The 23,832-nt window shown below is 53.0% G+C and overlaps 2 protein-coding genes across 30 annotated transcripts in view; one reads left to right on the top strand and one right to left on the bottom strand.

The window, feature by feature from the left end:
* The window catches only part of EPB41 (erythrocyte membrane protein band 4.1), a 94,048-nt gene extending 89,246 nt beyond the window's left edge, over positions 1 to 4,802 (top strand). For all 29 annotated transcript variants that reach the window (XM_041400055.1, XM_041400069.1, XM_041400062.1 and 26 more), the window contains 2 exons: positions 387 to 494; positions 1,387 to 4,802. In XM_041400055.1, coding sequence (XP_041255989.1) covers positions 387 to 485 — 99 coding nt within the window. In that variant the 3' untranslated portion in view covers positions 486 to 494; positions 1,387 to 4,802. The remainder of the gene's footprint in view (positions 1 to 386; positions 495 to 1,386) is intronic.
* A 271-nt stretch (positions 4,803 to 5,073) lies between these two features.
* TMEM200B (transmembrane protein 200B) lies at positions 5,074 to 19,194 on the bottom strand. Its single transcript, XM_041400086.1, has 2 exons — positions 19,178 to 19,194; positions 5,074 to 12,315 (listed from the first exon to the last, which is right to left on the bottom strand). Exon 2 carries the CDS (start codon positions 12,290 to 12,292, stop codon positions 11,000 to 11,002), a length of 1,293 nt encoding a protein of 430 aa, XP_041256020.1. The 5' UTR covers positions 12,293 to 12,315; positions 19,178 to 19,194; the 3' UTR covers positions 5,074 to 10,999.
* Positions 19,195 to 23,832: the final 4,638 nt, after the last annotated feature.

Genomic DNA, 23,832 nt, shown 5'->3' with positions numbered 1-23,832 from the left:
CTGCAGCTCCTCCCAAGGGGCAGCTCTGACCTCTGCTCCCTATGATGCAGGAGGTTTAGGCTGGAGATCAGGGCAAGGTTCTTCCCCCGAGGGTGCTGGCACTGCCCAGGCTCCCTAGGGAATGGGCACGGCCCCGAGGCTGCCAGAGCTCCAGGGATGCCCAGGGTGGGGTTTGTTGGGGGGTCGGGGCAGGGCCTGGACTGGATGATCCCTGTGGGTCCCTCCCAACTTGTGATTGTGATTTTCCTATAATTCTATCAAGTGCATCGACTTTTCTTTTTTACAGCCTGGAGTCAGAAGAAGGTTCTTGTGCCCTTTGGGATGGCGGGTGCCATGCTCTGACACTCTGACATGCTCTAACCCGTGTTCTCCCATGTGTCCCTCAGGTCCTGGCACAGGCGATCAAGGCTGCCAAGGAGCAGCACCCAGACATGTCGGTGACCAAAGTGGTTGTGCACCAGGAGACAGAGATTGCAGAGGAGTAGTTGGGCAGCGTGAGTAGAGAGACAACCTCGGGTGGGGGCAGGGGGTGACTGATCTCGGTGTACAGGAGATTTGGGTAAACAGGGTCAGAGTTGAAGTAAAGTGATCATTGTTCTCTGCTGAGTCCTGCTCAGGCTGTTCCTCTTGGATCCATGGAGGCTGATGAGGCAGTCACATACAGACTAATCCTGTGGAAATGAGCCCAAATGGGTTAAAAGCTACACAGCTCTGCCATGAGGATACTTTGCCTTCCCAAATATCCATGATGTTCTGGGAGCACATGGAGCAGCTGTAGGTGCCACATAGGTGGGACCCCTGCCCACATCAGTGCCCAGTAACCCCTGGGCTGGACCCCAAGCTTGCCTGGAAATCCCATTTTCTGCAATTTTTATAAGTTTGGGAAAGAGCTGCTAAAGGAATCCAGGAACTCTGGCTGTGCCTAAGTGCTTTAAAGGCCATCCTGCCCCATGCCACTGATCACAGAATCCTGGAACGATTTGGGTTGGATGGGACTGTAATGTTCATCCAGTGCCACCCCTGCCATGGGCAGGGACACCTTCCACTATCCCAGGATGCTCCAAACCCTGTCCAACCCGGCCTTGGACTTCCAGGGATCCAAGGGCAGCCACAGCTTCTCTGAGCACCGTGTGCCAGGGTCTCACCACCCTCCCACGGAAAAAATTCCTTCCCAATAGCGCATCTAACCCTGTCCTCTGGTGTTGTCCTGTTGCTCCAGACCCTGGTGCAAAGTCATTCTCCTGGAGCCCATTTAGGCACCTCTCACCTGCCACTGGTGGTAACTCACCTGAATTCAGTTCCCATCCACTTCAGGGGGGCAGATTTCTGTTTCTTCCAGCATGCCGCTGTTGGAAGGTGCAACTTACTGTCTTCCTCTCCTGCTAGGAAACGTTCCTGCCCATCACAACACCAGGAAAAAGAAACCCAGCAAAACTACCAAGAAACTACCTGGAGCACAAAGACCTCGGATTTCAGACTTGACACTCAGAGACATTCATATCATTTATTAAGAGTTGCGCTTTGACATTTTACTTGGGATTTTTCCAGAGTCCACTAGATCCTATTGGATATAGGGTTTTGTTTTGTTGGTGTTTTTTTAATATCTATTGTGACAGAAATATGCCATATTTCTAACTTCTAAAATATTTCTAGTATTTTTTACAGGTTTTCAGTTTTGCATTCCCTCTCACGCAAAGCCTCTTCAGACACAGAATCCCACCTCACAGGGCTCCAGGGCTCCCTGTTTTAACTTGTATTCCCTCTGCCTCGTCAGGGATAACGGAGCTGTTCCGTGCACATTCCCAGTGCGGGATCTGTATGCGCCTTCACAAAGCCCTGGGTCCTTCTTCCAGGAGAGTCAGTTTAAAGAGTCAGACTTTGTGCAGCATTTCCAATTGCCTCTAGATTATTTTTGTAGCTCTGGGGAGCTGCAGCCCCGCTGCGACCCCTGGGCTGCTCCGAGCTCCCTCTGCACCGGGTTGCAGCCCTGATGTGTGATCACAGTAGGGTTTTGTGGTGTAGCCTATGCACACATCTGAGTAGTTGACTAGATTTAAGGAATACTGGAAGTTGCTTCAAGTATCTTATACTGTGAATTTTAGAGCTTTAAGAGGATGTGATAGCATCTTGCCCTCTTCCCGTGTGTCTCTGCTGAGTGCTCCCCACCTGTTTGTGTTTTCTAGATGCCATTAAATTAAAAAGCCCTTAGAAGTGTGTATTTAAGGTGTTTGGACTCGGGATGCTGTTAAGGTAGGCTTGTGCAGCATTCACAGGAACTGAGCTTTTCGATGTCATAGTTTTTCACTTGTTTGTGTTCATGATTTTTAAATTAGGGAGGGGTTTTTGGTTTTTTTTGTAAGTCATGGGTTGGGTTTTTTTCCTCCCCTCACAGTGCTATTTAAAGCTGATCATGTTACCCATTTCCCAGAGCGTGTATCCTACTATCATTTAATTTAAACTCCTTTAGACAATCCTTCCTAGGCCTGCAAGTTGTATTTGGAGAGGCTGAACAAGGAATTTTAGGAGGTGTCAGGTGTTGCTGGTTGTGATAGAGCCAAACCACATGGGAAGTGTTGACATTCCCTCTTCCACACTGGCCTGCGGGTCTCCATTTGGCTTCATGACCCCCTTGCTGGAATGAAATATCAGGGTGATTGTCTGAATCTTGAGGCTGAGCTTACAGACCTCCAGGGCCATTCCAGCACAGAGGGGATGATGCAAAAACATTATTTCAGGGGCTGGATGTGCTCCCACTGCTGCTGTCTAAGCTTCATGGGAATGTTCTTGCCTGGTTTGTCCTTCCACCATTTAAATTCAAGAAGCAGAAAACCAAGCTCTGTAAAGAGTCTGCCCAGACACTTGTGAACACTTCTTTTTTTTTTTTTTTCATGTATAAATATACATATATATATATATATATATATAGTGTGGCACAGTTGTAGCTGAGGGCAGGAAGTGCTCTGCTCCTCAGGTGAGGATGCAAAAAAAATGGCAATAAAGAGAAAAGCTCTCCAGTTTTAAATTTGAATCTTGTATTTCAGAAGTCACTGGATTTAGCTCAGGCTGCAGCCTCCACTGTTCAGCTGCAACCAGCCCTGGAATTGCGCTGGGGCTGGTGCAGCTTCTCAGCTTCAGGTGCAATTTTAATTAAGCTGTCAGTATTGATTGGAGACTCTGCTGGAGCTGCTGGATTTTGGCTCTCTTTGAGCCTTGCTGGCCCTGGGTCCTGGGAAGAAGGCTGGCCGTGCTGGCAGCTGCCTCTGGGCTGCTCTGGTTCCCTCCCAGGACACTCTGGGGATTTAGGGAGTCCTGGGCTATAGTGCAGAGATTAAGTCTTCCTATCCATGTCTGAAAAGCCCTTTCCTTCCTTATTCCACCACGCAGGCCTTGGAAGAGGCCTGTGTCTCTGCTGTCCTCAGCTTAGTTGGGTAATGCTTGCCTTAAACACCCATCATGCTGAGCACCCTCTGTCACTGTGCTTTTTCTGGGAACTGAGTTCTTTGCCGCTCAGTCCTTCCCTCTCACTTGCAACAGATCCCTGAGGAGTGAAGGGGCACATGGAGCAATGGCTGAGAGGATTTCTGGGCTTTACCTGGCAGAGCCAGTGTGATAAATTAAGTTTGTCCATAGCACTTAAAGGCACTTGGCTGTCAGGAGAATTCAGGGGAATGTGGTCCGTGGGTGTTCCCTTGGAGTGTCCTATGCCCTGAGCACAATGAGTGGGACAAAACACCCCAAGCAGGGGATTTCTGGGGTGAGGAACCTGCTGGCAGGAGAGGTGGTTCCTTTCCAAAAGGATGTGCTCACTGTTAAAGGGCCTGTAGACTAGAACAACTCAATTTTTATTTTTTCCTTGGATTTTGGGTGGCTGTTTCCAGGTTGTCCATTTTCACACTTCTCCCTGCTGAGTTCTTGCTTCTCCTAGAGTAATTCAAACAAGTCATGGCCTCATGTGCCCTTTGCCATCACCTGCTGTCTGACCTCAGGAGTTTCTAGCCCCGCTCCTGCCAACACGGTGCCCGAGCCCAGGAGCTGGACAGGAGCCTGGGAAGAAGATACAAGTTAAAAGCAGAAGAAGCTTTTCTCACCCTCAGCCAAGGCCATGGTGGGGCTGCCCACTCCCCTTCCACCTCTGGTGGGATTTAAAATCCTTGGCTCTGAGCGTGCTGTGTCAGCTCTAGGGGACAAACCAGCTAAGTAAGGTCTATTTATATGAATGTTCCCAGCTCTTCCCACTCCACAAATTCACCCAGAGACTGTCTTGATTGTATAATATGCATTATATGGAAGCTATTTATATATGAATGAATGTTTTTATGGAAAGGAAGGCAAGGAGCTCTTGTTCTTCTCCATTAAACTGGAATGGCAGCTCTGGTTGCCCAGTAGCAATCCCTGACCAACAGAGATGTGTTAGCAAAGGACTGACTGATTTCTGGTTTTAATAAACTGTGGTTTGCTGATTTTCCTAATTGTACAATTACCTTAAGAGGTGGTAGTGTCCCAGCCTTAGAGATGAAACTTGTAAAAAACAAAAAAAAATAAATGATTTTGTTGAGAAGATGAAGGAGCTTTGTAAAAAAAATTTTAAGGCAATTGTGAATTGTCTAGGTTAGGCATTTACAACTCTTTATAAAAATAGGAACTTTTAAAGTTGGCAAAACTTTCTAGGTCAACTAGTGATGGGAGCTGTTATTTTGGATTTTCATAGTGAATCAAAGGGAAAGTTGCCATAGTGTTTAGGCAGACCTAAGTGTTCAGTATTGCTTCTTGTATTGCATTTTTCAATAAACCTTCAAACAAAACTCTCTCCCTGGCACTGAATTATCTTCCTCCTCCTCCTCACCTTCCTCCAGGTTTCTCTCCTTAGCCTGGCTTTGTGGTGACTCGGTTTTACCAGCCTAAACCAAAGCCTCCAAATGTAGCTACAGCAGTGCCAAAGCTCTCCCAGCCCTGGGCCATCATTTCCCTGGGTTCTTGGTGCCTTCAGACCCTTTAAACAGTTCCCGTTGTGGTCACATGTGGAACCAAAGCACCCAGAAAGGCCAGAAGCAATTCCCAGAGTTCAAGTTTGCCCCAAAGAGTCATCACTTGATATAAAACCGTCCTTTGAGCTATGGGATTTGTGGTGAGCCCATGAGAGGTGTGTGCTCAGCCACTGCTGCCCAAGTGAGTGTGACTCAACTGGAGTGGGGGGAAATGTCAAATCCATCCATATTTTGGTCCTATCTAATTTTTTTTTCTGGCTTACAGCAGCTTTAGGAGGGACAAAAATAAGGCACAAAAAGCTGACAGGGCATCTTGGCTGCAGGCCTGACAGAGAACAAGAGCCAGAGGCCCAGTTAGGGCAGCTGGAGACTGGAAATTGGCTGGGAAGAGCTTCCCCGGGGGCAGGGGCAGCCCAGGGGCTGGCTGTGGTACCTCCCTGTGCCTTGGTTTCCCTGACAGGCAGAAAGAGAAGGGTGGCACATGGCATGTCCTGCTAAAAGCTCTGAATTCCCATTGCTCCCACACAGCCATCACCACTTCCACCCTGACCCTGGACAGGTTGCTTTCAAGTACTAAATCTCAGTGTCCTGTAAAGCCAGAATTACCAAGGAGCCTCAGAACCTGACCCTGGAGAGCTGGGAAGCTGCCACCACTGGAGCTGCTTTCCTGTAAGTGTCACAGCAGCATGACTCACTCACAGCTCTGTGGCAGAGCCAGGTCCTGTCATCTCCCAGGCTCCTGCCCTCCCCAGCCTGGCAGGGCCATGCTGAAAGCAGCCCTGTTCTGGGGAGCTGAGGTTGGGGAGGTCCCAGCATCTTCAGACAATGCACTGGTGTGAGGGGTCATGGCTGGGTACGAACCACAGCCCCAAAAACCTCGTGTCTGCAGACAACCAACCAATGAATGGCTTCATCCCTTTGCTTACCTTCACTTTGAGATGTCAGTCCCTGCTCAATGGCATCACCTGCTCCCACTTTTGGCTCTATTGAGCATCACCTGGGGAGCAGCTCCAAGCTCTTGTCAAGCTCCTGTGGGTCCCAGTCTGTCCCACAGCTACCAGCTCCAACAATATGGGATTGTGCTGGACTGCACCAGTGTGTCCTGGCAGAAACGCCATCATCAGCCTTGGGACTTCCACAGGGAGGGGACATGGGGCTGACGGTTCCCAAGGGACTTCTGGCACATCCCTGTCCTGGACACTGCAGGGACATCAGTGGCACCAGGGATATGGTCCCACATGGCCCATCCACCCAAACCATGGTGCTTTGCTGGGCAGGAATGTTGCCATTGCCAGTGAAGGGACACCCCAGCACAGGTGGCACTGGAACCCCATCCAAAATGTCCAGGGGAAAAGTGTCCTCAGCTTATTTCCCCAGTGTTTGTGCACAGGGACAGCAAACACCCACCTCGATGCTGAGCAGTCTGGGGCCATCCCAGGAGACTGGAAAGGCTTTTCCTCAAAGCTCCCCAAAGCCCCTCTGGGTAAGTGTCCCAAGCGCAGTGTGCCTTTATCCCCCTCACAGCCAGAGCAGGAGGGGGTGTGGTAATGTTGCCTGTGGTGTTTTGCCTTGCTACAAGCTAGGGAAAATGTTAGGCAAACAAATACCATGGCAATCCAGATGCAAATAAATAAAACCCCAACTCCTTGTCCCAGCTGCGCAGGAGGCAGCAGGTCCCGACGGGCCAAGTCTGCACTCCTGGGTGGCCCCACACCCATCCCAGCCCCCAGGTCCCACACCACAGGCAATGACTCTGTCTTGGAGGTCCCAATCTTTGGGAAGAAGCCACAAAAGTCGCTTTCCTTCATCACCCATCCCTGGTCCTTCGTCATGTCTCCATCCCAGAACTCAACCTGCAGAAGCAGCTGACACATCAGGAGGAGAAAGTTCCCATTAAATCACCAGCTTATTACAGCCCAGACTATTTTTAGGCTGTTCCTCCCGGTTTTGGGGCTCAGCAGCCAGTTGTGTTCCTGGAGGATCAGGGCTGCTCTCAGGGCTCCTGGGGGAATTGCTGTAGGAGCCAGGCAGCAGCGGGGTGACTCCATCCCTTCCTGCAGGGAGAGCCCAGGGTCTGAGACAAACGGGATTGAAAGGGAGGAATTATGTTGTCAATGGGCCAGGCTGGACATGCTGAGCTCAGCTCTGAGCTCTATCAATCACTGGAGAAAATGAGGCACAAAAGAATGGCCAAAACCAGGTGGGGAATTACCTCAGGTCCTGCAGCAGCTGCATCAATGGCCTTGGATTCATCCCTGCTCCGTCCTCAACCACCAAAGGAAGCACCAGCACAGATTCCTGCAGATTCAGGGGCATCTTTTGCTTTTTGCCCCCAGCATGGGCAGTGGTCCCTGATGGGCCCCAAGACACAGCCCCAGAGATTTGGGCTCCAGCCCCATGCCAGTGCTGAGCTGTCAGGACACGTCACACAGATGCTGACAACACTGAGGGAACTCTGGGTTTTGACCCAGGACCAGCCCCAGGGCAATCCATCCCACATTGCTCAGCCCATTTCTACAGTAGGATTAATATGCAGAGCCTTGGATGCCAGAGAACCTACACAGGACACCCCCAAACCCACAGAAAAAAACAAATAAAAATAATTAAGCAACTACTCCCAACCCCACCCCAGCTCCAGCCCTGTTCCAGCTCCCCTGGGTACTGGGAAGCACTAGGATGGGTGCCTTCGGCTCAGTGCTGGCTCATTAATGCAGAGAGGCATTTTGTATCACATTCTTGCCCTTCTTTAAAATAAAACAACAGAAATCAGCCCCCTGCCAAAAGGGCCAGGGTGTTACAGACCCGGGGAACACGCCTGCACTCATCACACCGCCCCCCCAGCACAGGTCACACCGACCCCCACACGTCATCTTCCCCACACCTCGGCAGGAGATTTATGGCTGGGATCACTCACTCCTGGCTGTACTGCAAGTACACACTGGGAGCAGGGCCCTCGCCTTCTCACAGACCTTAAATCTTAAGGAAGGGCACTCTGGCCAGGCAGATTCATGGCTGTGACCTACCCCACTGCAGGGAGAGGAGGAGGAGGCAGAGGAAGGAGAAAGAGCTGCAACCAGCCAAGGGCTGAGAAGTATCAGGGAGCGATTGTCCCCAGTTGTTGTTGTTGTGCTCCCTGGGGACAGAGGTGTCCCAGCAGCAAATCTGGAGACCTGCTGGCACTACTGGGGTGTCCCCAGGTGTGAAAGACGCCCTCACAGCCACCAGCAGGGTCTGCACCTCCCGAGGGCACATCTCCCACACACAGCCTGTGGCAGTGGTTCCCTCAATCCAATTTCCCCATTTTATCCATTTTTGGCCCAAACTAAGCTGTCCTGTAGCCATGCACCAGCTGAGAGGTCTCTTGGTGATGGGGGATAACTGCAATTGCCCTTGGTCTCTCCAGCCTCCATCCTCTGGACCAAGGGACCCCAGGGTCAGTCGTCGTCAACCTGGACACATTGGTGTTGGGAACAATCCCTCAACTTTCTTTGCTGATGTTTATGATCAAATACCCCTTCTGTTGGTAGGAATGTTTTCCTGCAGTGGCCACCTCCTGGGGTGGGATACCCTGGGGGGTGATGAAGCTGGGTATTTAGTCCATAGTGTATCCAGCCTGTTCCTGAGCAGGACAGAAGGCACCACCAAGCACTGCCTTTCACAGGCTGGGCTGTGTGGCATCTCCAGGGCTCCCAGGATTGTTCCACTTCACAACTCTGCAGCCAAGCAGTCAATGGAGGGATCCATCCAGGGTGTACATTTTTACTTCCTCTTTTGATTTCTACTTCTAACCCAGCCTCACCTTGCCCAGTTAATTCCCAGAACACTGTGAGGACAGCATACATGGCATCCATCCACTGAAACCAGCACTGCTAATATTCCACAAATACTCTGGGAACAGTGTGCACAGACAGAGCTGAAGGTGAGCGATGCACAGATGCTGCTCTTCCCTGGAGAAGGCACAGGGCTTCTCACCCTGCCAGATTAATTAATCAAGCTGCTTTGCATTTTGAAATTATCCCTGTGTGACTCAGAAATGCCTCCCCTGGAGGATGCTGCTGAGCTGGGAAGAAGGATGGGGCAGCAGGAGGATGGGGCAAGAGGATGATGCTGGTGCAGGCACATGGTCCAGGCAGGTTGCCCTGCAAATCCAGCCATTTCCCACAGTTAGACTGAGCCTCAGCTGAAAATGAATGGGAAAAAATAAAACAAACACCCCCAGTAGCTTCTCATGCAGATCCTTGTGGCATTTTGGGCTTCAATTTCTTGCTGCCAGTTCCCAAAGCATGGCCCAGGACCCGGCATTAGCTCTGGCTGCAGATGGTTAAGTTGAAGGAAAAAGTTATTTTCGGACAAAAACAACCTTCTGGCACTTCTCAGTCCTGCTCCAGGGCAGACCCCAATGGTGACTTTTTCTTGTTGCTGTTTATTGCAATGAATCAGTGCCTAAATACTGTTGAGATTAAGTAGCCAAATAAATAGTTGAGCTTGGGCTGGTATCACTCCCAGAGAATCCTTTGGGATGCAGCTGGGCCCAAACCACAGCTGTCGGTCCCACCTCTGGTCCCTGCAAGGGGGATGCTGTACCCAAGCTCTCTGGGAGGGCTGGCATTGGAAACAGAGACAACTTCTCCCTGTAAAGTAGAACCCCCTGCCATCAAAGCACTGTGGGGGCTGCTTTTTGGGAGAAGAGGGGGCTGGGGTAGAAAAGGCAATTTCCAAAATATTTTACTGGGATGTTTTGATCTGGAGAAGGACGTTGTTCCCAAAGTTTGCAAGGTCTGACACTTTGTGCTCAAGACCAGAGAAGGAGAAGCAGAGACAGAAATAAAACACACACACACACACCCCAACATTTCATACACATAAAAGAGATTTCAGCTATCCCAACAGACCCTGGTTTTGGGAAGGTAAAAGGCAAAGATCCCATCTAGGCTGCCACAGCCATTTTGAAGCTTCCCAAGCTGCTGGAGAGCAGAGCTGTGCTAGTCTCATCGCTCCAATCCATACTTCCACATGCCCTGGCATCCTGGGGCTCCTCCTGCCCAAGAGAGAGCTGGAGGGAGTAAGGAGGGATGGGATGAACCCCCAGCTCCCTTTTCTCCAGGAATCTACCCCAGTGCTGAGGCTGCCTCTCTGGCCTCATCCCATACAGCTCCTGCGCTGCATCCAACAGGCATCAAGTAACAGAACAGCACCAAAAGGACCTGGTCTACCTTTCTGTCCCTTCACATCCCTCCTCCCACCACCTGCATCCTCCATCCCACCAAAAACCAGCACAAACAAACTCAGATCCACTGAGAGGCTCTCAGAATTGCTGCACCCCAAGTGGGCAGCAGCACCTTGCTTGCAACTCCTTGGGCACCTTTTTTACATCCCTTCTCTCCATAAAAATCCCAAACCTTGCACTTATCACCTCATCCTGTGAATGTTGAGCAACTGGTTATGGAGCATCCCTTCTCCAGTGGAGTCTGGGTGGGGGCACAAGGTCTCACAGACCCTCTGGCCAGACTGCCGCAGGCACTGCCCCTCCCAGCATCCCACAGGAAAGAGGAGGAGGAGGCAAGGCATGACCACATGGCATCCAGATAATATTTAATAGCCCCATTGGGCCTACGTGCTCCGGCCAAGCAAATTTTCTGGTGGGTTGAGGCTGGACAAGGGGACACCACCCCCCAAAGCATCTCCCCACCCCAACCCTGCTGAGATAAAGTATTGTGGGGGCTGGTGGGGTTTCACCCACCCCCATGTCCCTATACCACAATTTGTGTGGGGTCTCAAAGCAAGGACTCCTCTGGAAAAGCCACCAGGAGAAGGTCTTGTAAGGCCAAGGGCATCTACCCGGAAGGACATGCCACTTAGGTGAGTCCTTGCCCAGGAGCGGAGGGTCAGGACCTTCCTCTTGGCATTGGCTCAAAAATGCCACTCCCAAACCCCTCCTGGATGTGGGGTTTTGGGGTTGCTGGGGGCCAAGATGAGGGATTGGGATGTTACAGTCCCCAAAGGTGCTGGGGACATCAGACCTGCGTGCCCTGCTCCATCCCCACCACCCAGGAGCTGGGCAGGGGCTCGCCCTGGCTTGGGGGCTCGCTGGGCTCCAGCAGCTGGTCCAGGGACTCGCCAGTGCTTTCCAGTTTGGCGTAGCCCACAAGGCTGACGTGGTCCAGCCGGGGCCAGCTCCGGTTCTTACGGTCCTTGATGGGGGCCACCAGCAACACCCCTGGCCGGCCAAGGTCCAGGGATTTGGAGTGTCCTGGGGCGTGGAGGTGCACATCGGGGCTGAGCTCCACCAGCGGCTCCACGCTGGGACAGCTGTCATCCATGCTGATGACAACGTGGCCACCACCACCATCACCATCCTGGCCGCAGGGTGCGGTGCTGTCACCAATGGAAAGTGGAGCTCGGGAGAGCTGTGATGTTTTGGGGGGATGCTCAGCAGGGCCCCTCTCTGCCCTCCCGCCAGCCCCCCGTGCTGCCCCATCCAGCAAGCAGTTGTTGAGTTTGATGATGGGCAGTGTCAAGGCCCCCACGGCCGAGGACAGGAGGGACTCGGCTCCAGCGCGGCACGGGAGGCTCAGGTTGACCTCGGTGGAGCGGAGACTGTGAAGAGAGGTCGCGGGGGAAGCTGCTGGGTGCTGCAGGAACTCGGCCACGGCCTGGAGCCGGTTGGGGCCGTAGCAGTCGGACCACTTGCTGCCAGGGCTGGGGCAGGGCTGACAGGACAGGTCCACCTGGTAACAGCCCTCCACGCACTCAGCACTGGCCTTGGGGAAGGGCTGGCTGTCCCTGTGCTGGCAGTGCCCGTCCTCGGGGCTGGTCCCCTTGGGCAGCCCCACTGTCAGGCTGTAGAGCCCCTTCTGCATCAGCTGCCGGGTCTCCATGTCCCTGTTCTCGTACAGCATCGTGTTGGCGCAGATGAAGATAAAGAGCCCAATGCCCATGATGACGGGGCCGATCAGCTTCAGCTTCTCGCTGTGGGGCATGTGGCGCCCGGCTGCCGCCTCCCTTCTCGCGTCCCCCACCACACTGGTGTTCCCCGTGCCGGCCCCAGTGCCCCCATGTCCCCGGTGGGGCCAGTAGCCCACCACAGCAATGGTCATGCCCACCAGGACCACCGAGATGCCCACCATGACGAAGGCCCCCGCGGGTGAGCGCATGCGGAGCTGCCCTTTCAGCGGGGGCTCCGTCGGGGACTTGCGCCGCAGGCGGCGGCCCCGGCGCCGCGGGGGGACGGGGGGCACCGGCACCTTGGGCCCTCCGTGCTCCGGTTCCCGCATAGGCCCGTTGGATTCGGCGCTCTCTGCAGTCATCGTCTCTGGCTCAGCCACAATTCCTGCACAATGGGAGGAGAAAAAGGTGAGCAGGCATCACTGGGGGTCCCTGTGCCCGGGATGCTGGAGCACGGGCACCACAGGGACCCTGGGAGCAGGGGGATGCCAGGAGCACCAGGACACCGAGCCCACAGGTTACACCAGGCAGGGACAAGCAGCTCTGCCCGATTGCTCCCCTCTTTCTCAAGTCACTTCTCTCTCTCCCCACTCAGGAGTGAAGGGCTGAGGCATCTCTTCCAACCACACTCCCAAAGCCCCCAAACTCATCCCTCTAAACCCCTGAGCTGCGCAGGAAGCGAGGACAGCTGGGACGCTGCTGTGCCACACCCAGCACGGAGCCATCGCTGGCATCACAGCCTAAGGGACCTGTCCTGGGTCACCCCAGTCCTGCGACACCTGCAGAAGGTGCCACTGCCAGTCTGCCACTACAGCAGTGAGGGAAGGAGCTGTTTATTTGTCTGCTGGGGAAACTGAGGCACCTGGAACTCAAATGAAAGGTCTGGCAAGCCACACCACCCAGAGCCCTGTGAGTGATGATCCAAGCAGGACCTAAAAACCTAAACCAGTATCAAGCCACTCATCAGACAGCAGGACCCATCAATCCACGGAGAATTTAAGCTAAAAGACGTGTTTTTCCCAATTTTCTGCTGTCTCCTATTTCCTCTGACCTGCTGAGTGCACCCCAGGATCCTACCCTCACACACACCAACATAAAACATAAAGCTCCACATCTACACAGTGTGTCATTTTATCCAGAACTTTATTTCCTAGATGAGCAAAAAGGTGTGGAAGCTGCTGCCCAACACAGCAGGTGACCAATCTGGTAGGAAGCATCAGCTGGGCTGGCACCATTGTGCCTGGGATAAGTGGAACCCTGGGAAGCTAAAACAGGCCTTGTACAAGTCCCAGACCAAGAACATCTTTTAAAAAATATAAATAACCTCATGCTGACAGGAATCTGTGTTCTCGCAGCATGGTGCTGCCACGGCTGGCAGTGGGGCTGCGGCAGGACGGGGTGTCCGTGCACTCTCCTGTGTCTCCCAGCACTGCCAGCATGGAAATGCTGCCCAGGCCATTCCCAGAACATCCTGGAGGGGATGTGAGCAGGGAGAGCTGCAGGATGGCCCCCAGCCAAGGGATGCTGTGGGAGGGGGCCTTAGCACCCCACTGCATCTTAAACTGTCAAGAAAAGCATTTGGACAACACAACCATGGATATTCAGCAAATCAAATCCAGAAACTAAATCCAAGGAGAGCCCTTCAGGAGGACAGGGGTGACCACTCTAATTTCACTCCCCACGATGAATGAAGTATTGAGAGCCAGTGACCAGCATCCAAACAGCAGAAAAATACTACTTTTTTTCCCCAGTTAATCATCTTAAGGTGTTATTAGCATCAGAGGGAAGGAATTAAAGATATGAGATCCAGGATGACAGCTTGTTCCTGGCACAAGGCTGTCAAGCTGTGACAACTCAAGTAAGGGAGATTTAAAGGGAAAAAAAAATAAAGTCCCAGACAAACCAGACCAAATCACAGGCCACTGCTGAGAGGGATATTAAGGCTTTCTGAAAAATAATTTGATAATCCCACATGGCAAAGGGAGAAACACAACAAACGCACGGTAATGTTCATCCTGAAAAATGAGGCTTTAAATATTTTGGTACTAAAGGGAAACTACTGGACACTTGAACACATCCCAAAGACTGTGGGCTTTTTGCCTCCAAATGCTCTGATTAAGTTTATGTCTCAATTTTCTCTAATTGCCATCTTAGCTTCAAACTTTCTTAATTTTTATAGCAAACCCTTTAAATGCCTTGCTGACTACTTAGGGATTAAGAAGAGAATGACCCTCTACGTTGCAAGAGAAAGCTCTTGGACACTGATTGGGGGAACATGACCCCCACAGCTCACAACCCCAAACTCACACTGAACACACACCAGGCACCTCCTGTTTTATTGTGAAGCCTCAGCTGTGCCTCTTTAACTCCAGTTCCTCTAACCTCTCTAATCCCCACTGTGGCATCAAGACCAGTGTCCACAGGGATGAGGAGCATCCCTGGTATCCCACCTGTGGGGACAAAGAGCTTCGCTGGGGTTCTGCCTGTGAGGACCATGAGCACCTCCCAAATTCTGCCTGTGAGGACCACACATCCCCTGGATCCCATTCAGGACAATGCCTTGGCTCTAGGTGATGTTCACCTGGGTTGCACCAGGCTGCTCTTGCCACACTTTTGCTCTGGATACAGTCTGAATTCATCTCAGGCTGGTTGGGAACGGGTACAGGAGGATGAGAGGCGCCCACCCACCCCACGTGCACAGGGTCCAGACCACACTGGGGCTGAAACAATCCCCTTCCCACCTTGTCTCCTTTTCCCTGGGAACAGGGACAGAGGTGCTGGCAGGAGGGACAAGGCAGATGCCACCAATCTGGCTGCAGGCAGGGAATCCCCTCTGCAGCCCCGGCCACTATTCCTGCCCAGAGTGCCTCTCCCTTACGTGCCCACTGCCGTGTTGTGAACTCGGAGCGCTTCCTTGCTCATTGCTGGGGCTGGCTGTTCCCAGAGTTCAAACCCATTATTTTTATTAATAGAATCCCCAAGGTTATATAACCCTTTAGAAAAAATAAATTAAAAGAACACAAAACCCAGCACTGCCATTCCCTCCTGCACCCTGCAGCCACTGACACTCCTGCGAACGGATGAATCTCACGTTAGAGCAGCGGCATCAGACACAGCTCTAGGAACGGGGCTCGGGGACAGGTCCCATGCTGGGGACAGGCAGTGGCTCGGCATTGCTGGCCACCTCCGTCCAGCCCGGAGGCATTTGTGGCTCACCAGGACCAGCTCTGAGGTTTCCATTCCCGGTGGGAAGGAATGACAGTATGGAATGACAGTATGGAACTCTAAACGTCATTCTGGAGCGGGATGAGCACTGCTCTGCTGCCAGGTTAAGCTCCCAACCCCTGCAATAAGCCTGACACTAAAATAAACCCAAATATTTCTCTAATCCCTCCCATCACAAAGGCACATTGCTGACTCCACCCTCCCACCTCAATCCTCCCTGGCCGCCTTCGCAGATTGATTCTCCTAAAATTTGACATTAAATCCCAATGCATCTGACAGCAGCAGAGCTGGGTGGTGGTGAAGCAGAATTTGGGAAGGATCTCTCCTGCAGGCAGATCCTCACATCCCCTGGGTGTCCCTGGGATGCTCTGCCCCTACCATGACCACAATGCCAGCTTGAATTTCCGGCACCAAAGGCTATCAAAAAGCAGAAATGGCCCCCAAATCTCCCTCTGGCTAAGGGAAGAGAGGCTGTAACGGTGTCTGGAAGTGCCACTCCAGTCCTGTGCCACAGGAGGTGCCACCCAGCTCAGTGATGGGCTGGAGATGCAGAAATGCCATATGGAAAGGGGCCAAGTGCAGGCAGCTCTGAGGGCCTTCTCCTCGCAGGTTTATCCCTCTTGCCAGTTATCCTTCCAGCTTTTTCTTTTCCTTGGCTCACACCTGGAAAGGGCTTCACTGCAGGACAGCATCTACCACACAACAAGGAATCCAGCATCTCCCTAGGGACAGTGTTCCCATTGCTGCCATGCCCCATGCCAGGCTGTGCTGCCCAACCAACACATGATCCTGGGGCATGATCCCATTCTGCACCAGGATCCCACCCTGGATGCAGGATCCTGTGGGTCCTGTGCAGGGCATCACCCCGGGAGCTGGCACAGGAACAGCCCTGCCTGGCTGTAATGAACACCCAAAAAATGCCAAATAAACAGAAACCACCTCTGTTTCCTTTTTCTTTTCCTAAAGTACTATGACTTTAAAGATGCTCTCCTGATTTTGGGAATAAACTGGTTTTGCAATTCACTGCTGAATCAGCCAGCAAAACCTGCAGTGTGTCTAAAGGCCACAGTGATGGGTGAGACCCCAAATCAGCAAGCACAGCCCAGCCCCCTCTGCCTCATCCAAGCCCTGGGGAGCCTATGACATCCAAGGCCATGGTGGCTGAGCTCCCCCAAATCCCTCTCCACAAGGAAAGGGGACCCAGGCAGACAAGACCCTCTGGATATGAGGCTGTGTCGAGCTGCTGGAGCCCCCCTGGTTCTCCCACCCACAGGGAAGGTACGGAGAATGGGAATGACAGTTTGCACTGAGACGTGTTGCTTAAAAATAACTCCTTTTCAGCCCAACCTCCAACGCCGCCTCCAGCACGGGGCAGGAGGCGACCACAGGAGCAGTACCCAGGCACCAGCTCCTTCCCCATCCCACCTCCCATCCTGGCTGCAGGAGACCAAAGCCAAGGCCAGGAGGGCAGCAGCAGTGATCCCAGTGCATCCCTCACGCTGGATACTTGGGTGGTCTGAGCCCTCGTATCCCCACCTGTGCAGTGCCTCCTCCTTCCCGAGTTCTCTGGGTTCACTTCAAGTTCCCCTCCTTGGCTACACATAAAGGTCTCCAGAGAGAGGGAACAGGAGAAAAATCTGCCAGACATTTCTGGGGGTTTCCCAGCTGGAGCAAACCCTGTCACCACCCCAGCATCCACTAGCAGCTCCCAGTCCAGAGCCTCCCCGGGCTCATTCCCAAGGAATAAAACCTCCCTGTGTGAACCTGACACAAGTGTTCCCAATGCAGTGACAAAATCTGGTGGCTCCAGCTTCAGCTGGGGGCACCCATTAATCAACCATAATTAATTAAGTTCCTTCACAGAAACGTCCACATAAACTCAGTAACACTAATTACCACAGCAGGGGAAGGATTATCCCCTTCCCAGTGGGAATCACCTTCTGGTCCTGGACTGGGAGTCTCACTGGGGTTGTGACAGATTTTCACCTTTGCTGCAGCACAGAAGATTCCAGGACTGACCACCCAAAGGTCAGAAGTGCCCCTTATTCCCCTCTCCACAGCACAAAGCCCTCAGTTTTCCCAGGTGAAAGATGGGATGGAGGAGGGGCTAACACAAAACCACCTCCACCAAGCACCTTTCAGCAGGGGCATCACCCTCACACCTGGCCTGGGGTGTGGAGAAGCATTGTGCCTGCTTCCCATCATCAGGTCACATCTCCCAGACAGCAGTCAGGAGCCACCAGGGCCACCACTGTCACTTGGAACATGATCCAGAGAAAGATGGTGCTGGGGTGATCTGGGGGCACACGGATCTCTCCTTCTGCTTTCCACCCTGTGCTTGACCCCAGGGGAGAGGGTCCTGATGGGCAAATGGGACGTGAGGAGTGAGAGCCACCAATACCATCAGCAGCTCCAGCTCCATTCACCTCGACTTCCCCAAACTTCTCCCTGCTCCTAAAAAATGGGGCCATGCTCTCAACGCCTCTCTAACCCTCAGGCAAAAGAAAGTGTGTGGAAACATCCCACTGATTACTAATTATCAGAGCTTGCCTTACCCAGATTTGCTCTGCTAATTAGACTAATCTCCACAGCTGGGAAATGAGCTGCAGTCACCCATGGTGAGGAGCTCACGCAACTTGGATGTTGCTTAACTCTGACATGTCGGACCCCTGCAATGGGAGCAGGATTGTAATTCCCAGCTGCTTCTGACAGCACATTGTTTAAGGAGACAATGAAAATCCACAAATTTGGTGTTTCTCCCTCAAGCCAGTGCTGAAATCAGGACATCTGCATTGCCCAACTTTTTTGATAGGAACCAGATGCAAATAATTAATAAATTCAAATTCAAGATAATGCAGATATGTAAATTTAAATGGAGAGAGCTCTTTGCTCACTTGGAGGAGGGGGAGGAGTGAGGGGCTCAGGGGGATTTCCTGGGAGAATTCCTGCCTCTGGAAAGTAGTGTGGGGTGGCAGGGCACCCTGGGATGCAGGCTGTGGCCAACCACCTTGCAAATCCTTGCAGCCAAGAGAAAAGGAAGGAGAGTAAAAGAAAAATCCATGGGCTGAGATTTCCAGGGAATTGGGACCAAACTCTTGCTGAATTTGGCACCTTCCCTGCTGCTTTTTTGAAAAATCCCTGCCAGCATGGAGGGAGGGGACGGGATGGAAGGATGGAGTCCAGAGGCTGCCTCCCTGCCCCCAGGCATGGCCCGAGTTATCCAGGGGGTACAGACACACAGACTCCCATCTCTCACTCCACAGGCCCACATCTCACTTGGCCTGCAAGCAATGAAGTTCCCAGCTGTATTCCCAGCTGGTATCACTCTTAACTCCCAGCTTTTTAACCCCCATCTCCCCTACTCTTTACCCTGCAAAAGACATATCTTGCTGATTTCATGAGCAAGGATCCAAACCCACCTAGAGGTGAGACAGAGCCGCGGTCGCTGACCCCTCCATGCCATAAAACTCAGCCCCTTGTGCACACAGGCCCTCCTGATCCCAAACTCCGTGATCTACTGGGATAATTTCCACCCCCTTCTCTCTAGTGTCTACATCAAACCCTGCGTGGGGATGAGCTGCGGGGCCACTCCCCACCCCAATCCTCTGTCAGGTGCCTCGGGAATTGCAAAAAGTGCTAGGACTGGGCAGTTCTACTCAGCTGCCGGGTTTTGGCTGTGTGAAGATGCGTGTGCCTCTGTGTGGGCTTGCACAGGAGCGTGCATGCACAGCTGGTTGTGCAAGCGAGTGTGTAAGTGTGGTGTGTCCGTGTGCGTGTCGGGGTGTCCCTGCGTGTGCTCAGTGTCTGTGGGAGCAGATTTGTATCTGCGGGTGCCTGGTGTCTGTCCTCAGTCCGCAGTGCCTGTGGGTGCCCGGTGTCTGTCCACGGGTGCCCGGGGGTGCTGAGTGCCCGGCGCGCATCCCGCCCGGGCTCTGTGTGCCCGAGGTGGATGTGGATGTGCACGGCCGGTGCCGCGTGTCCGGGTCCGTGTCCCCCCGCCGTCCCCCCGTCCCCGCACTCACCGGCGGCCGCCGAGCCGTGCGCCGGCGGAGCGCGGCGGGGTCGGGCGGGGGGGACGCGGACGGGACGGGACGGGACCCCCCCGTGCCCCTCCCGGGGCTCCGCTGGGGCCCGCGGCCGCTTCCCGGCCGTGGGAAAGTTGCGATCGCGGTGCGGGATCGATGGGATTTGGGATTTTCCTGGCTCCGAGCGGGGCCGGCAGCGGCGGGGGATGGAAGGGGCCGGGCTGGGATCCTTCCTCCGCCCCGCTCCCGGGTCCCCTCGCCCAGCGGCGACCCCAGGCCCTCCCGCAGGATGGGCCCTGCCTCGTCTGGGGATGCTCCAGTGGAAGGTGTCCCTGCCCACGGCAGGGGGAGGGATGAAACTGGATGGTCTTTCAGGACCCTTCCTGCCAGACTATTCCATGATTCTCTGATCCTATGAAATACTCAGAGCTCAGAGACCCTTCTCCACCCCACCACAAAGCCCCCCAGCCTGCGGTGCGCCAGAAGATCCCGGTTCCTCAAGCCAGGCCGGCCTGCGCTGGGACTGGGGCTGCAGTGGATCGCCCCGTTCAGCGCAGGGAGTTCAGCAGTCGGGATGAAGCATTATCCCACGTCAATCCTGGCAGTTGGAGGCGTTTGCTGCAGCCCCCCCACTCCGCCCGACGGTGCTAATGCAGGTTCCAGAGGCACTTTCTCCTCCAGGCAGGCACACGGACCCCCTGCAAGGAGCTGCTCAGAGTGCAGGGCTTTGTTTCCCCTCCTCTGAATTTGCCAAAGACACAGCAGATCTCTCTGTGTCTCAGGGATTATGGCACAGCACCCCCATTCCTGCATCCTCATCCCTCATCTTCATCCCCACATGCTCATCCCCTCATCCCCATTTCCTCCTCCCCATGCCCCCACCTCCATCCTCACAGGGTAATGAACAGAATCCCACAGCTGTAACTAGGATCACATCCTGACATGCCAAAACTGCCAATCCAAGCCTTCACCAGCACATTTCCAGCCCAGCACCACACCCCAACACTCCAGTAAGTGCTGTGGGGCCTCCTTCTCACCCAGAGCCTCAGATGTTCTGCAGGCAGAGGCTCTTTCTCAGCCTTTAGTTAAAAATGTGCCAAGGTCACATTCCCCAGATCCCTGCTCTCCCTAGGAAGCCACAAAACAACTCAGCAATTCCCTGTGTAACTTTGCCACTGACACCCCACAGTCCAGAAGCAGATCCAGGATCCAGCTGAATGTCTCTACGGTTTTTGTCCCTAAAAACCTCTGGGAAAGATTTTTAGGGATAAAGCTTAAAAATGAGGTGCAGGACACCAGGTTCCTCACTTGTCTCGGGCAGGGAGCATCATCCAGAGGGTTGATGATGAGGGAAATTAATCCCCAGTTCTGGGGGAATGCTGCACAGAGTCGATTCTTTGCTTTCTTGCCAGGCTCAGTTAAAGCAACTTCTGTGAATCTTTGGAGTTTCTCGAGGGAAGAGATTATGGTTGTGGGTCCAAGGTGCCAGCTGCATTGCTGGAGTGGAGCAATGCCTCACTCATCCAAACCTTCCAGACAAAGAACACCACTGCCCAGGGAAGAATGGGATTTGACTTTGGCTTTTCATGCTGTTCAAGCAACATATTCAAAGTCTCCCTTTGCCACCACTGGAACCCATCTGGGTACCCCATGATCCAGAAGAAATTAGTGCTTTTGAGCAAAATTTGATTTCTATTCAGAGGCTGTACCTGTGCCAGGCAGTGCTGGCCAAAGAGCCAGAGAGGGAAGTGGTGGGAACTCAGTGCTGGCAGCTTTTGGAGCAGGGCTTGGTGGTTTGGCAGCATGGGCAGGGCACGGGGCAGCATGGGGCTGGCAGAAGCCACCGTGCTCCAGTAGTGCCCCTCCCTGCACAGGCTCTGTCTCCACAGCAGTTTTCAGCTGCAGGTCACCAGGGATGCACTGAGTGCGCTGGTCTCCCCAGGAGCCAACTGTTAATGTGGGGAGAGATGCTGGAGACAGGACTGGGGGAGAGGGAAGCTGCCTGTGGTTCCCTGGGGTTAAAGTTGGATTGTGCAGGGCAGGAAGAGCTCAGCTCTGGTAATCCTGGCAAAGCCCTCTCTGCTCTCTGCTGCTTCAGCTGGAGACTGAATCTGGGCAGGAGGGACCATGTGGATGGAGGAAGGAGGACCAGGCAGGGAGTGATCACAGCCAGGATCTGAGAGCAGAGAGAAGGAATGTTGTTATGGAGAGGCTGAAAGCTCGGGATGGGGATGACTCATGCTGGAGAACATACAGCTGTTGGAGCAGGATTTGGCACGCTCGCGGGGCTGAGGAGCCTCCCCCATTACAGAGAGGGGAAAGAGGAGCCTCCATGATGGCTCTGACCTGGCAGAGGCAGCTGTTGACCTGTGCTGGAGGTGACAGGCAGAGAATGCAGCCTGCTAAAGAGGGGTCATGGCCTGGAGAGGTATTTTGGGCAGCAGAGAGTGCTCAGCAGTGAGATCCCCTCTGGCCGAGGGATGTGTATCCTGAGTGCTGGGGCTCCTCTGCTCTCTGCCTCGGGGAAGGAGAGTCAGAGCAGTGGGGCTGGGATGGGGCTGGAGAGGTCAGCTGTGAAGGACAAAGCATGAAGCAGACATACCCACCTTACCTAGTGACAGGGGAACCAAGGTATGGAGCAGAGATATGCTCTCTGTGGCTCCTTGGCCCATGGTCACGGTCTCCTCGTGCTGGGAGAGGTGGATGTGGGGCCTGGAAGTGATTTCTGCCTGAGGAGTCAGACCACCATTCCTCCTGGGCTGCTGGCAGCTGATGGTTGTAGGGTACCAGAGCTTCTATCCAGCTTCCATCCAGCAGAAGATGCTGCAGCAGCTTCCCCAGCATTCACAAGGCTGCCACAGGGCTCAGGGGGAAAAACAGTCCCCCATCCACTGGAGCCAGGGCAGGCAGAGAAGCAGATTTGGGCAAGGCATTAGGAGCAGAAGGGTGAGCCAGCACCTTCCCAAAGTCACTTTCAGAGAGATGATTTTTGTACAATGCCTGGAAATAACCACAGAACCAGATTCCTGGTCCCGTGGGCTAATAGCTCCATAGGCTGCATCAGAGGTGGCCCCATTACTGGGGTAAATGAAACAACTGTAAATACAAACAGCCCTGTAATTTATCACACTCTGTAAATGTGAAGTCATTATCTGTATGTCCCTGGAAAAGTAATTATCTCCAGCTTTTCAATAAAAACTTGGAAAAGCCTAAAGAGTTGAGTTCTGGAAATGTCATCCATCTCCATGTAGAAGAAAAGCTGCATATTTTCACATATTAATGCAAGTTAATAGAATGTACAAAATAAGTGAGATTTAATATGTCTCCAAAGCTGTAAGTTAAATGTCTCTTCTCCTCCCAGGGATTTATGAAAGTGTTTTGCAAACTTTTCCAGTATTGGACGCATCCTGTGGTGCTGTGTTTAATTTTCTAGGCAGTGGACATAAGATGGGATCTGATTTACAGATCTGTCTTCCACTGCCACGTAAAGCAATCCTTCCTTGCCTGACCGGGCTCACGGGTGCAGAGCTCTGTGTAATGAATTCCTCTTTCCAAACAACCAAACCCAAATGTTTTCCAGTTGAAGGGAACATCAAGTCGACCACTTCAAGCCAAAGCACAGCTCTGTGAAGTTTTATGCAACTGAAAGTCCACAGAAACACAGCCATGCTTGACTGAAAATATTTGGGAAGATGACATTGCCTGCTGCATTTACATTCCTGATGCTCTAGCAGCCACTTGGGGAGAAGAAGAGCAAGAGGAGGAGGAAAAGGAGGAGGAGGAGCAGGAAGCGAGAGGCTGCAGACCTGGGGGCAGCACTTGCCAGGAACTACCGGGCCATTGCATTTCTACTTGGACCGTGCAGTGTTAGCACAGGCTGAGGAGGAGACCTGCACTAAAGTGTGTTTAATGTCACCCTGTGTCTCTAACACACACCGTGAGCAGAGAGCTGCAGGGAAGGCGCTCGATCTTGTGTACACATACCCAGCACCCAGTGGGTGGCTCAGGCTGGGGTGAGTGCACCCAGAATGAATTTTAAGCAGCCAGAAGCATTCAGAAGAGGGGCTTTTGCTCTGGAGTAGCTGCATCTGGTCATCACTTGCTTTTCTTGGTCACACAAAGGATCAAGATCCACATCCTGATGGGAAGGGTGGACTGTCTCTAAGCATTATTCCAAAATGCACCAGAGGCTCATCCTTCTATTTCTTCACCAGCTTTCTGAGAGTTTCTTGCATCAAAGTGTTTTGGTTTGTCATTTCAGTTATCTTCTAAATTACTAAGCATTAGTGCTTGCTAATGTCGAAGTAAGAGAAATAAAAGCTGAAGTTCTTCAGCTAAAGCTGGGATATTTTACAGAAATGCAATATTCTGAGATTGCCTTTTCATTTCAAAAAGAGCCATAATATTTCCAGCTCCACATGCCTCGGGGGGGGAGGAAATTTGGATTTTCAACCCTTTCTTGCTTTGCCAGAGCAGGCAAGGAAAGATTTGAGACAGGCTGGGCTCTCACTGGCAGCGACTGTGTGAAACCCTGGTGGCTTGGGGCAGAGGTTGAGGGATCTTCCTGATGTCTCATCCTACAGGAGAAATCCCATGGGAATCCAATGAACCCATCAGGGCCAAATTTGAACAGTCACCAAGGGAAATGCGTT

Source organism: Onychostruthus taczanowskii, unplaced genomic scaffold (genome assembly GCF_017590055.1).
Source record: "Onychostruthus taczanowskii isolate IOZ18803 unplaced genomic scaffold, ASM1759005v1 scaffold171, whole genome shotgun sequence".
Taxonomy (NCBI): Eukaryota; Metazoa; Chordata; class Aves; order Passeriformes; family Passeridae; genus Onychostruthus; species Onychostruthus taczanowskii.
Note: the sequence above shows the minus strand (reverse complement) of the source record. Positions and strands in the feature narration are given on the sequence as shown.

Coding starts and splice junctions, on each gene's coding strand:
- TMEM200B (XM_041400086.1), bottom strand. CDS start 12,292: ATGACTGCAGAGAGCGCCGAATCCAACGGGCCTATGCGGGAACCGGAG.